This window comes from Heteronotia binoei, chromosome 17 (genome assembly GCF_032191835.1).
Source record: "Heteronotia binoei isolate CCM8104 ecotype False Entrance Well chromosome 17, APGP_CSIRO_Hbin_v1, whole genome shotgun sequence".
Classification (NCBI taxonomy): domain Eukaryota; kingdom Metazoa; phylum Chordata; class Lepidosauria; order Squamata; family Gekkonidae; genus Heteronotia; species Heteronotia binoei.
In genome coordinates, this window is record NC_083239.1 from 34,158,583 (window position 1) to 34,172,239 (window position 13,657).

Below are 13,657 nucleotides of genomic sequence, written 5' to 3' on the forward strand. Positions count from 1 at the left end.
CTCCAGATTAGAATGTGCCACCCTTAACCACTACACCAAACTAACAGAGGACCGATTAGTGAGTTGCCACCACCAGCTCGTTGGGACCTGTGGACCACCTGGTTGAGGAACAAAGCTATAATAGACAAGTGGGACTTTTGCCAGCGGGGGCTCTCACTGGAGTGGTGGAACTGGAGCTGCTGGTCCTTGGTGCCGTACAGGTTCCTGGCGGAGCAGACGATATACAGCTGAGAGTCCACTTCCCCCCGCAGGGTCAGGATGCTGGTGATGGTGTAGCCGGTTTTCTGTGAGTACACAAACTCCCGGTCGGTCTCGTTTACTGTCACGTTGCGGGTGGGCAGCTTAAAGATGATCACAGCTTCTGGGTTTGATTTTGCTGCGCAGATGCACTGCACTGTGTCCCGGGCAGCCGTGCACTTGGATTCCGGGAGGATAAGGGGGGCAACTAAAGGACAGGGAGGAAAAAGAGAAATGGAACGATTCCAACAAGATAGCATCATTAGTCTGTTATAGTAAAATTAAACAGGAATCTTATGGGTACCTTAAAGCAAGGGTCCCCAATATTCTTGAGCCTGTGGGCACCTTTGGAATTCTGACACAGCATGGTGGGGGCAGTCACAGAATGGCAGCCACAAAGTAGCTGTTTCAGGAGCCAGAGCCAGCCATAAAATGGCTTCCACAGCTTACCTTCAGCCATGCATTGAAGACCCTTGTGCTGTGGTGACAGCTGCTGCCAAAAGCAATGTTTTTTAAAAATCTGCCAATCAGATCTCCAGTGGCCAATCAGAAACCTTGCTGGGCAAAAGCACCCCCTTGCCACACCCATTTTCTAAAAACATTTGACCAGTTCCAGGAAAGGTGTTTGTGGCTGCCGTGGTACCCACAGCATCACATTGGGGACTACTGCTTTCAATACTACATACATTTGATTTCAGCACAAGCTTATGTGATTCATATTCCACTTCATCAGATGCATGGAGTGTTCAGTCATTAACGGCACAATCCTATGCAGAGTTACTCCAGTCTAAATTTACTGATTACCAATAGATTTAGATGGGAGTATCTCTGCATAGGCTAGTATTGTCAGTGCCGGTATTTTTTTTTTTAAATGCAATCGCAGCTCAGTTGCAGTTGCACAGCAACATGGTATACATTCTCTTTTGACGTACTGGGTGGAAACCAGATTAAATTAGCAATTCCTACTGATCCCTCCCACCTCCCACTTCATACCCTCCCCCTGTTGTTCGCCAGGGTCCTCTGTCTCCAAGAAGCAGCATTTTGTGGAGATCAGTGGCCTACAATGGGAGGGGATGGGCAGGAAAGTTTCCTTCTACTCATAGACAATTGAGTCTGGATTCAGTATTAGTATTAAGAGCGAGTGTATGCACAGGAACAGTAAGGATTGTCCCATGGCGAAGCAGCAATGCTGATGTGATGGACTGTCCACCTCTGCAAATCCCTGTTGCTCCAGAAGCCACAGAGAAAGGAAGACGAGGTGGAGAGGCATACAGCTCCATGCGTAATCAAGCAGTGGCATTCTGCACATGCCCTGATGCTCTCTCTCTCTCTGTCTCTCTCTTTATTGTTCAACTTGCTTTAAATGCCTTTGGTATTCAAACGAACCCCTTAAGATCTATGCTCACATTCAATGGTCAGATTGAAAGCACTGCCAGTTTGGCCAAACTGGTTCTCAGCAATGCACCAGTATTCGCCGTCATCCTCGTGTGTCACGGATGAGAACTCCAGAGCCAGCTGGCTACTGTAGACCACGGTCTTCATGACCTTCTTCTCCTTGAAGATGGTGATGATCGGCTCTGGGTTGCTCTGCGTGCTGCACAGGATGGTCAAAGGATCTCCCTCAACAGCTATCACCGACACATTCACTACGGGCTTCCAAGGGGCATCTGAAGAGGGAAGAAAAGGTCAAGGGAAACGTGCATCTTTTACCTTAATGGCAATGCAAAGACGAATCCCAAAATTTTAAAACATTTTCAGAAGACTCCCTGACCCAGGCCCGTAGCCACGGGGTGGGGGGACACGACCCCTCCATTGAACCCCTCCTTTGACTAGTGTGGCCCCTCCTGGTGGCCCCTGAACTCCCTGCCGCTCTTGTGATCCCCATTCCCCTCCGCACGGCGCCTCCCCCTCCCTTCCTCCTCCCCACCCTGTGAAATGCTGGCTCCTCCTGGGGCTCTTTCCAGCCCCCCGCCCACCGATCATGGGAAAAGCCACACGGGAAGGCCGGTGCTCCAATCCGGAGAGGGAGGAAGGGAGGAAGCAGCAGAGGCAACGGGCGCTCTTGTAGGTTGCTGGTGCTTCCTTTCGCCGTAGTCCCAGTGCTAAAGCTCCGGAGAGCACTGGAGGGCCGGCAGAGGAGCACTGGCCTCCCCACATGGCTTTTCACATGATTGGCAAAATCAGCGTGAGGGGCGGCCTGGAAAGAGCCCCAGGAGGAGCTGGCGCTTCACGGGGAGGGAGGGAGGAAGGGAGGGAGAGGCGCGCACAGAGGGGGTGGGGGTTGCCAGAGAAGCGGCGCAAGAGAGAGCGGAGGCCGTGAGAGGGGAGGCCCCTCCGTCCAAAATTTTATTCTGTGGTCCCCCCTCACCAAAGATTTTCTGGCTGTGGGCCTGCCCTGACCAATGTTGTATTTACACCCTGCAAAATGGAACAGCATGAGGAGAGTTTTAGCACCCCTTTGGATTCCTTCAGACCATGGCAGGCTTTGCATTATATGTCTACACATCAATGGCATCCAGGGCTTTCTTTGTAGCAGGAGCTCCTTTGCATATTAGGCCACATATTATCCTTTCCATATTAGGCCCTGATGTAGCCAATCCCCCGAGAGCTTACAGTAGGCCCTGTAAGAATTGGCTACATCAGGGTGTGTGGCCTAATATGTAAAGGAGTTCCTGATAGCATCACTTATGTGATCCTAGAGGCCTCGATTCTGGAATGTTGGTACGACAAAATGACTGCGCTTCTGGCTTTTCCAAAATGACTGGATTCCTGGCTTTTTCAAGCCCTGGCCTGAGCAGAGCAGAAGCCAATCCCAAACATTGTTTCAGAGTCAACCCCATTCAAAATACCCTCCCAAAGGAGATTTATACAGCCATCCTAGGAAGCTCATTCCACATTGATATCCAGCCAGTTTGATCACTCTGTAAAGTAGGGTTGTCAATCCCCCATCAACAGAAGAGGGCAGGGGATCCCCCAGTTTGGAGGCCCTCCCCCCGCTTCAGGGTTATCCGAAAGCCGGGGGGGGGAGGGAAATGTCTGCTGGGCACTCCATTATTCCCTACGGAGACTGGTTCCCATAGGGTATAATGGAGAATTGAACTGCAAGTATCTGGGGCGTTGGGGGGGGTAGTTTTTTTGAGCTAGATGCACCAAGTTTTCAGCATAGCATCCAATGCTTCTCCTTAAAACACCCTCCAATTTCCAAAAAGATTGAACCAGGGGGTCCAATTCTGTGAGCCCCAAAAGGAAGTGCCCCTACCCTTCATCATTTCCAAATGGTGGGAAGGCATTTAAAAGAAGCGTGGTCCCTTTACATGTGATGGTCAGAACTCCCTTTGGAGTTCAGTTGTGCTTGCCACACCCTTGCTCCTGTCTCCACCCCCAAAGTCCCCAGATATTTCTTGAGTCAGACCTGGCAACCTTACTGCAAAGGTGCTAGAGTTCTAATCCCACACAATCAGCATCTTGGTCCCCCAACCCTATTTCTCTTCCAAGAATCAGATCCCCACCCTCTCAATGCTCAGAGGCTAGCCACTCACACATCACGGTCAAGGCCATCGAATGGTTCTCCTTCCCATAGATGTTCTCAGCCACACAAGTGTAGATGCCGTCCTGTAGGTAGGTTACGTTTTCCAGACGAAGCGTTAGGCTCCCACCAACCTCTTCGTACAGAATGTCATCTTCCCTGAGCCATGAGATCAGTGCCAGGGGGTTACTGTCCACAGCACACACCATTACCACTGGTGAGCCCTGTATTACCTCTGTGGAGGCATTTGCTTGCACGATACGGGGTACATCTACAGAGGAAAGCAAAAGAGGTCAGCGCTGGATAGATTGTCCGGTTTCTTACTGCAGCCATTAGAGCTAGAAACTTGCTTTTAAAATTAGCAAAGGGACGAACTAGACCAGAGTTACTCAGCCTTGTTAAGACCATAGGCACTTCTGGACTTTTGAGAAAGGGTAATGGGTACCAACTTAAAATGGCTGCCACGAAGGAGCAGCTACAAAGCACTGGCAGGTTTGAAACCATTCTTCTGTTGATGGGGGCAGATGTTTCTGAATGGATGTTCCCTGGAAATGTAAAGATGATACCTGCTCGGGTCTTCTGAAGCACTTCCTGACCCAGCAAGTTGGATGATAGCCAGGGGCTTTAAGAAAGAGAGGGCTGGGAAAACTAGTTGGGCACCAGGGAACCCATTGGGGTGTATTATGGTGCCCAAGGGTACCACACTGAGGATTACAGTGGCACTGGGGAATCACTGAACAACATGCTTTAGATGAGGTTTCCAGCACCAGGGTGGTAGGTTGCCTTGGTGACAGTCGCTTAGCAACATGAACTCACATTTGACATCTAGAATGGAGAAAGAATCAAACTCGAAGGTGGTGTTGGCGTAGTTGACCTTGCAGCCCAACTCCTGATGGTTGTTCTCACGCGAAGGTAGGAACTTGAGCATGGAAATGAGAGACCAGGTGCCACCTTCCTCCTCCACCTGCCCGTAGACTGAATACTGAGCTAAACCCTCGTGATTTGTCCACGAGATGATGGGTTTCATCTCAGGGCAGTTGTCGGGCACCATGCAACGCAGCTCGACCTCAGATCCTTCCACCACTTCTGGAGGGGTCACGATGGTGGGTTTGTCTGTGGGGATAAAGGCACGATAAGGAAATAGGCATTTCTCTAACCACCTGTACTTTCACCCCTTTTAGGGGGTCTAAGTCACTGACTACGACTAACTAACCACCTCTCTCTGAAAACTCATCCACCATTATAATCTTTCTCCTGAGGAATCCCTAAGAGTTTTAAAGGAACTTTTGTCAATGAGAAGTTTGGAGGGAGGAGGAGTTGGGTTTTATACCCCACCCTTCACTACCCAAAGGAGTCTCAGAATCACCTTCCCTTCCTCTCCCCACAGCAGGAACCCTGTGAGGTACGAGGAGCTGAGAGCTCTGAGAGAACTGTGACTGACCCAAGGTCACCCAGCTGGCTTTATGTGGATGAGTGGGGAATCAAACCGGTTCTCCAGATTAGAATCTGCTGTTCTTAATCTCTACACCAGAAGTGGCCATACTTGCTTAATGTAAGAGCCACATAGAATAGACATCAGAAGTTTGACAGATGCAAGACATGAATGTCAGATGGAAGGAAGGCAGGCAAATAGATGGAGGGATGGAGGGAGAGAGGTGGGAAGAAAGCAACTTTAGCTTTAAATGCATTCTCCAAGCTGCCACCTGGTTTGGCTTGGATAAGTAATTTAAAGAGAGAAATGCCTTCTCCAAGCCAGCTGAGAGGGCAGTGGGGGTTTCAAGAGCCACTCAATATGTGTTAAAGAGCCACATGTGGCTCCAAAGCCACCATTTGGCCAACCCTGCTCTACGCCAAACTGGGTCTCACAGAGGACAAACTTCCTTGCAAGAAAGGTATTATTATTGTTGTTATTAATTTAATTTCTAGCCCTCCCTCCCTGTGAACGGGGTTTGGGTGGGTTACAACATACATTTACATCAATCACATTAAAAACATACAATTTCCAATCAAAAAAATAATAGAGATGACACTATGAGATGGCAACCTAAGGCCCTGTTCACACAGCGTGTTGAGTTCATGTTAAACTGACCCGGTTCTGTTCCAAATATCTTTGTTCCAGATATTATCGATCAGACTGCCATACTGCAATTCGAATCACTCCGCAGTGAAACCGTGTTCTGCCGTCCACACGAGGGCAGCATGCAGTTCTTTTTTTCTCCATTATTATGCACATGTGCACATTATGCATATGCACATATGCGCACATGCACTTGCGCATAGGTAAAAACATTATGTGGTTATACAGTTATGCACATATTACTAAGTAATAAAAAAAAATGGCAACTGTAAACCGGATGTCTGAGGCTCCTTTTGCTCTGGGGAAGCCTTCAGACATCCAGAAGTTGGTTAATATCGCAGCAGAACTATCCAGATGGAGAAAACTACGAGGTGAAACTGGAGAACTCAAAAAACGCCACAAAGGAGCAGGTAACAAAATAATCCGATTCTGAGAAGGATTGGGGGGGGGGCTACCACGAGTTAATACCGGGAGGTAGATGTTGCTGTCTGATCAGCCACTTTAAATCCGGAAGGAAACAGCAGCGACATCTGATTATACTGTGTGTCTGAACGGGGCCTAAGAATCACGCCGGACCAATACTTTTTCTCAATCTGCTAACATTCCAACAGTATGGACAGATCTGGGGGTTTCAGGTTACAAACTTCCCTGGCCGCAATTATAAGCAGTTTGATGGTACATATACTTAACCCATTTTCCACTATATTTTAATGTATTTTTTTTATCTAATGGCAAACTGTAATGATGTTTATAATGTATAGAATGATGTTTATAATATATGTTGCACGTTAAAAAGTAAATTAGGTGGACAAGAACATCACTAGGAAATACATGTCCTTTTGTTTTATCTAGACTTGTAACAAGAGCAACTAACGAGCAACTTTTTAAACCTTTTATTGGTTTCCCACGCAAATGCTATCCAGACCAAATAGTCTTCCAATGTATTACACTATTTTGCCATGTGATCCTAACTTTGTATCAGTTTACGCTCTTAACCCACTGGCTTTATGTATTTCAGCTCACTGTATAACATCCCCTCGTCTGATGAAGTATGCATGCATACGAAAGCTTAATAATAATAATAATAATAATAATAATAATAATAATAATAATAATAATTTTTATTTGTATCCCGCCCTCCCCGCCGAAGCAGGCTCAGGGCGGCTTAGATTCTGAATAAAACTTTGTTGGTCTTAAAGGTGCTACTGGACTCCTACTTTGTTCCAAGCTCCTAAGTAAACTCAGTTATTTGATGGTAGATATTGTGAAAGACCTCTGCCTGTAGAGCCTCTGCTGGTCAGAGCAGACAATATAGCTCTTGATAGATCAGTGATCTCAGGGCTTTTTTTGTAGCAGGAACTCTTTTGCATATTAGGCCACACCCTCCTGATGTAGCCAATCCTCCTGGAGCTTACAGTAGGCCCTGTACTAAGAGCCCTGGAAGCTCTTGGAGGATTGGCTACATCAGGGGTGTGTGGCCTAATATGCAAAGGAGTTTCTGCTACAAAAAAGCCCTGAGTGATTTCATTCAGGATAAGGCAGCTTCATGGGTTCAGCGTTCTAGGCGGCGTTCTTACTTCATTGAGCAGCCTCACACTATTCCTTGGTTCAGATAAAGCTGAATGCTCCCTCTTCTCTTAACTCCCAAGTCCCATCAGCGAGGCCAGGTGGAGCTAGGGTTGCCAAGTCCAATTCAAGAAATATCTGGGGACTTTGGGGGTGGAGTCAGGAGACTTTGGGGGTGGAGCCAGGAGACATTGGGGGCGGAGCCAAAAGCAAGGGTGTGACAAGCATAATTGCACTTCAAGGGAGTTCTGGCCATCACATTTAAAGGGACTGCACATCTTTTTAAATGCCTTCCTTCCATAGGAAATAATGAAGGATAGGGGCACCTTCTTTTGGGGTTCATAGAACCGGACCCCCTGGTCCAATCTTTTTGAAACTTGGGAGGTATTTTGGGGAGAGGCACTAGATGCTATACTGAAAATTTGGTGCCTCTATCTCAAAAAACAGCCCCCCCCAGAGCCCCCTGATACCCGAGAATCAATTCCCCATCATTCTCTATGGGAATCGTTCATGGAGGTGCATGATGGTTGTGGGGGCGGGGCTTCCCCTGCCGGCCAGCTGGCTGGGGGAGGGGGGAAGCCTGTAAAACCGGGGGATCCCCCTCTGGGACCTGGGGATTGGGAAGCCTAGGTGGAGCATAGGCAGGAAGTCAGTCACAGAATGGCATCAGCCTAGGGTTGCCAAGTCCAATTCAAGAAATATCTGGGGAATTTGGGGGTGGAGCCAGGAACAAGGGTGTGACAAGCATAACTGAACTCCAAGAGAGTTCAGGCCATCACATTTAAAGGGATAGCACACCTTTTAAAATGTCTTCCTTCTATAGGAAATAATGAAGGAAAGGGGCACCTTCTTTTGGGGCTCATAGAATTGGACCCCCCTGGTCCAATCGTTTTGAAACTTGGGGGGTACTTTGGGGAGAGGCACTAGATACTATAGTGAAAATTTGGTGCCTCTACCTCAAAAAACAGCTCCCCCAGAGCCCCCGAAACCTCCAGATCAATTCCCCATTATACCCTATGAGAATCAGTCTCCACACAGGGAATAATGAAGTGCTCAGCAGTCGTTCCCCCCCAACACCCCCTTTCTGGTGAGTCTGAAGCAGGGGATTGGCCTCTCTACTCACGAGTTGCTGCCAACTTCTTCACAGCAACACAGACACACCATCTCCTTTCAATCGGAGACTGAAGCCTGCGAGGTGCAAAGGCACATGGTCCTCTGGGGGCGGGGCTGACTGGGGGCGGGAAGGAGCCTGGGAAAGCGGAAGAACTCCCGCTGGGACTTGGGGATTGGCAAGCCTACATCAGCCGGCAATGTCACCTGCTTCCCCAGTACTCACTGATAATCTCAAGGTTGCAATGCTCCGAGTAGGTGTACTGATTGTAGCCGCCCAGGTCTCCGCGGAAGTAATATTTGCCAGTCAGCTCCGGGCTGAGGCGGGTGATCTGCAGAGTGCAGTTGCGAGTGTTCAGGTCTCCCAGCAGCCGGGTGCGCCCGACGTAGCTCTCGTGGACAATGTTGGTGCGGGACTTGTAGACCACTGGAGGGTAGTTTTTGGGGTAAGGGCTGTTGAAGTACCAGATGCCATGCACGACCGATGGGCGCAGCTCTTCAGGGTAGTTGAAGCGGCAGGGGATGACCACGCAGGTGCCCTCGAAGGCAGCAATGTTCTCTGGCATCCAGGCACTCCATGGCCCAGCTAGAACCCCTTTGGAAAAGAGAAGGGGAGAGATGACAGGAATTGGTAGGACTGGGTAGGAAACTCCGATTTGTCTTCAGCCTTTTCCTATCCAGAAGTCTGTTCCTTTCTCTGTAGTCATTCCTCTTTGTTTGGCCTTGCAATGTATACTTTATTTTACGTTACTATCGCGGCCAGGGGTGGAATTCTAGCAGGAGCTCCTTTGCATATTAGACCATACACCCCTGATGTAGCCAATCCTCCAAGAGCTTACAAAAATGAGCCTTGTAAGCACTTGGAGGATTGGCTACATCAGGGGTATGTGGCCTAATATGCAAAGGAGCTCCAGCTAGAATTCCACCCCTGACCAGGACTATTTTTGTAGCAAGAACTCCTTTGCATATTAGACCACACACCCCTGATGTAGCCAATCCTCCAAGAGCTTACAGGACTCTTCTTACAGGGTCTACTGTAAGCTCTTGGAGGATTGGCTACATCAGGGGAGTGCAGCCTAATGTGCAAAGGAGTTCTTGCTACAAAAAAAGAAGCCCTGGTTACTACTGGTTAAAACATTCACTCTCCTAGTCTGCAAAATCCATGATCCAATGAGTGACATGTAGCCACCCAATCTGTACAGTGGTTCTACCAAAGGCCCGTTTTTTGCTCAAAACTTGAGAATGCAATTCAAGGCAGTTGTTAGACATCTGGTGGATTATAACACAAGGAGACTACTACATTCAGCTTGTTGGGCCCCTCGTAATGCAGGACAAACATGGGTGGTGGCAGCGCAGTTGTAACAGAACTGGTGGGAACGCTTATAGTATACAAACTATGCAGGCAGAGCAGGGAGAATTAGCAGAGGGATTTTGCATTCCACATCTGGGAGACCCAGGTTCAAATTCCCACTCTGCCAGTGTTATGTATTGAACATAAGTGACCAGGCCGCATGGCGATCGCTACTGAAGGCGACCCCTGGGTCCCTGGATGGAGCTCGCCTAACGCCCCGCCCATCAAGATCTGTGGCGGGAAGTTTGATCGACCAGGATTGGCCTGGTCGGATGAGGGGGCTGTTCTGGGTAATGTATATAAGCGGGGCCCGGCCCGCGTGTTCTCTCTCTTGTGATGTACCTCTGATTAAACTATGTTGCCTTCAAACCGTCTCGGTTCTCAGTACATTACAGCCATAGAAGCTTGCTGGGTGATCTTAGGCCTGTAGAGTTGCCAGGTCTGACTCAAGAAATATTGGGGACTTTGGGGGTGGAGCCGGGAGACTTTGAGGGTGGAGCCAGAAGCAAGGGTGTTACAAGCATGACTGAATTCCAAAGGGAGTTCTGGCCATCACATTTAAAGGGACCACACGCCTTTTAAATGCCTTCTCTCCATTTGGAAATAATAAAGGATAGGGGCACTTTCTTAGGAGGCTCATAGAATTGGACCCCCTGGTCCAATCTTTTTTGAAACTTTTTTTTGGGGGGGGATTTCAGGAGAAGCAACGGATACTATGCTGAAAATTTGGTGCCTCTACCTCAAAAAACAGCCCCCCGAGGCCCAGATACCCTTGGATCAATTCTCCATTATACCCTATGGGAATCGATCTCCATAGAGTATAATGGAGTGCCAGCAGACATTCCCCCCCCCCGACTTTCTGATGACCCTGAAGCAGGGGGAGGGCCTCCAAATCAGGGGATTAGTAGTACAATCCCGAACTGAGGATTGGCAACCTTATCAGGGCCTGTCATGCACTCTCAGCCTAACCTACCTCACAGAGTGATTGTGTGAAAGTTGAGGAGGGGAGGGTAAAGCAGGAAAACTTGGTACATTACTTTGGGCCCCTGCAGGAATAAAAAGCGCGGTATAAAGATCTAAATAAATACCTTTCAGTAGCATCCAGAAGACCGGGAGAGTCCTGTAAAAGACCTTCATGTTGCAGACTTATGAAGAATGGTGAGAAGATGGACCTGTGGGACAGAATGAGAGGCAGGTTTGAGTTGAAGCAAAAAGAACCACTGGACTCTTGGGAACAAGGAAGGACCAAGTCCAGAAAAAAAAAAGAGAGAAGCACTCAACACGGCCCGGCTTCAACTGAACCAGGTCGCCAAACTTAAAGATTCCTCTCTCTTTTGAAGATTAGTTTCTGGAGATTTACATTTTGATGCCCCGAAACTATCCTAGGAGAATTCCACAAATACCTGGGAGATCCACTTCTTTGCGCTTTATGATGCAGAGCCTACCCTGGTGTCTTGCCCTCCTGTCAGTATGGGAAATTTACCTCCCCGTGTTGGTTTCAGAAATTAAAAGGTTTGTAGCCCATCTGAGGTAAGGGAAGGCCCCCAGGGAGCAATTTGATCCCACCAGAGTTGATTATATCGGATATTGACTTGTGGCACCTGTCTTAGCAACCCTTTTTGCTTAGATCAAACTTACTTAATGTAAGGACCACATAGAATAAACATCAGATGTTTGAGAGAAGCAGGCAGGGCAGGGAAGGGAAGGGAAGGGAAGGGAAGGGAAGGGAAGGGAAGGGGGGAAGGGAGGGAGGGAGGGAGGGAGGGAGGGAGGAAGGAAGGAAGGAAGGAAGGAAGGAAGGAAGGAAGGAAGGAAGGAAGGAAGGAAGGAAGGAAGGAAGGAAGGAAGGAAGGAAGATGGAGAGGGGGGAGGGAGAGGTGGGAAGAAAGCAACTTTAAATGTATTCTCCAAGCTGTAGGCAGGTTTTGCTTGGAGAAGTGATTTAAAGAGAGAAATGCCTTCTCCAATCCAGCTGATGGGGTGGTTGAGGCTTTTAGAGCTACACAGTATGTGTGAAAGAACCACATGTGGCTCCTGAGCCGCAATTTGGGCACCCCTGGCTTAGATCAATCAAACTGCTGAGATTCTTAGCAACTGGGGCATGGCTGTTATCATCTCAATATATAAGAAAGTGGGTAAGCACCAACCCTTTCAATTACTATCCAATCAGCTTGCTCGGCGTGATGGGCAAATCATTTGCCAGGAATTTGTATTGGAAGCGATAGAGTTGGATAGGCAGAGAGAACATCATAGTGGAGGAACAGGGTGGATTCAAAAGTGATTGTTCAACCACGGGCCAATTATTATGATTAGTTTATTATTATTAGTTTATTTATATTCCGCCCATTCTCTCCGTTCAGGGCAGAGTACATCAATATAGATAATAGTAAAATCACAGTAAATTACAATAAAATCACAATAAAATCAATTATAATAACTTGTTATTAGTAGTACAGGATGGTATAGTAGTATGGTACTGCAGGGGAGGTCAACCGATCTAACAAGTAGATGCCCGCCGCCTCATCCAAAAGCCTGGTGGAAAAGCTCCATTTTACAGGCCCTACAAAAGGCTAACAAGCCAGGTAGGGCCCAGATCTCCATAGGGAGCTGATTCCACCAGGTCAGGGCCAGGGCCAAAATGCCTGGTTCTGCGCCATTTGGTGGAGAAAAACACCACTAGACCACGATTAAGGACTGAGCCTCAGTCTAGAGGTGGCAAAGGAGCGGCCTTTATAAGGAGCCTGTCGAGCAGCTAAGCTTTCCTAAGGATTTCCTAAGGCATTTGTGGGGAAAACATGCTGAATAAAGTACCCAAAGCAGCTCACCAGAGGAATAAAATAGAAAAAGACCAAAATGCTGCCCTAGTCAAAATGGACCTCATGTGAAAGCCTCACTAAAACCAGCATTTTTGAAGGGGAATGTTACACGGACCCTGGGGAGCCACTGCAGTCTGAGTCGACCGTACTGACCTTGATGGACTAAAGGCTGATTCAGCAGAAGGCAGCTTCATGTATGTTCCCATGTGGCTTACTGGGGGGACATCTGCTGGGCATGCAGAGGGTCCCAGCAGGTTCAGTCCCCGTCATCTCCAGTTAAAAGGACCAGGTCATGAGTGAAGCGGAAGGCCTCAGTCTGAGACCCTGGAGAGCCGCTGCCAGTCTGAGAAGACAATACTGGCTTTGGTGGACCAAGAAGTGACAAAGTGAGCAGTGACTCACCAAAGGTCATACTCATCACAACCATCCCTCCCCCGGCTTCATCTTTTTTTAATACATGCATTTTAAAAGGATTTTTATACAGTGAAAGATAATGAAAAAAAAATAAACCTAAACAAAGAACAAAAAGAAAAAAGAGGGAAAAATATAAAGCTACTCATGAAATCAGCTAACACAACTGAAAGCAAGAAGAGGAATAATATGATTTTCTTTGTTAAAGAAAGACATACATTCACATATTACAACCTTAGTCCAAATTCAGACCAAGGAGCATATATTACCCTTCTGCGTAGGCAGATTACCTTTGCCTTTATTCTTCAAAACCATGAATCAATTTATTTCCCCTCGCTTTATGTTTCTGATACGTTTAATCTGTATTATTCTACAAGACTTTTTCAAATGCTTGCAAACCAATCTGTGCCCAGGACATTTTGCTCCTGATTACTGGAAACCTAATCCAGATATAAGACCAGCAGGAAATGTAAACCCAAAGCAAAGTCCAGGACATGGTGAGGGTAGCACAAGAACCGAAACCTGATATGCACATTGCAACATGTTTGTCGAACAAAGAAATG

At 47.8% G+C, this 13,657-nt stretch overlaps 1 protein-coding gene across 5 annotated transcripts in view; it reads right to left on the bottom strand.

Moving 5' to 3' along the window:
- The window catches only part of MAG (myelin associated glycoprotein), a 97,179-nt gene that overhangs the window by 10,598 nt on the left and 72,924 nt on the right, over nt 1-13,657 (bottom strand). For all 5 annotated transcript variants that reach the window (XM_060257829.1, XM_060257831.1, XM_060257832.1 and 2 more), the window contains 6 exons: nt 10,956-11,039; nt 8,743-9,111; nt 4,580-4,876; nt 3,777-4,034; nt 1,644-1,904; nt 158-445 (listed from right to left, as the gene is read on the bottom strand). In XM_060257829.1, coding sequence (XP_060113812.1) covers nt 158-445; nt 1,644-1,904; nt 3,777-4,034; nt 4,580-4,876; nt 8,743-9,111; nt 10,956-11,004 — 1,522 coding nt within the window. In that variant the 5' untranslated portion in view covers nt 11,005-11,039. The remainder of the gene's footprint in view (nt 1-157; nt 446-1,643; nt 1,905-3,776; nt 4,035-4,579; nt 4,877-8,742; nt 9,112-10,955; nt 11,040-13,657) is intronic.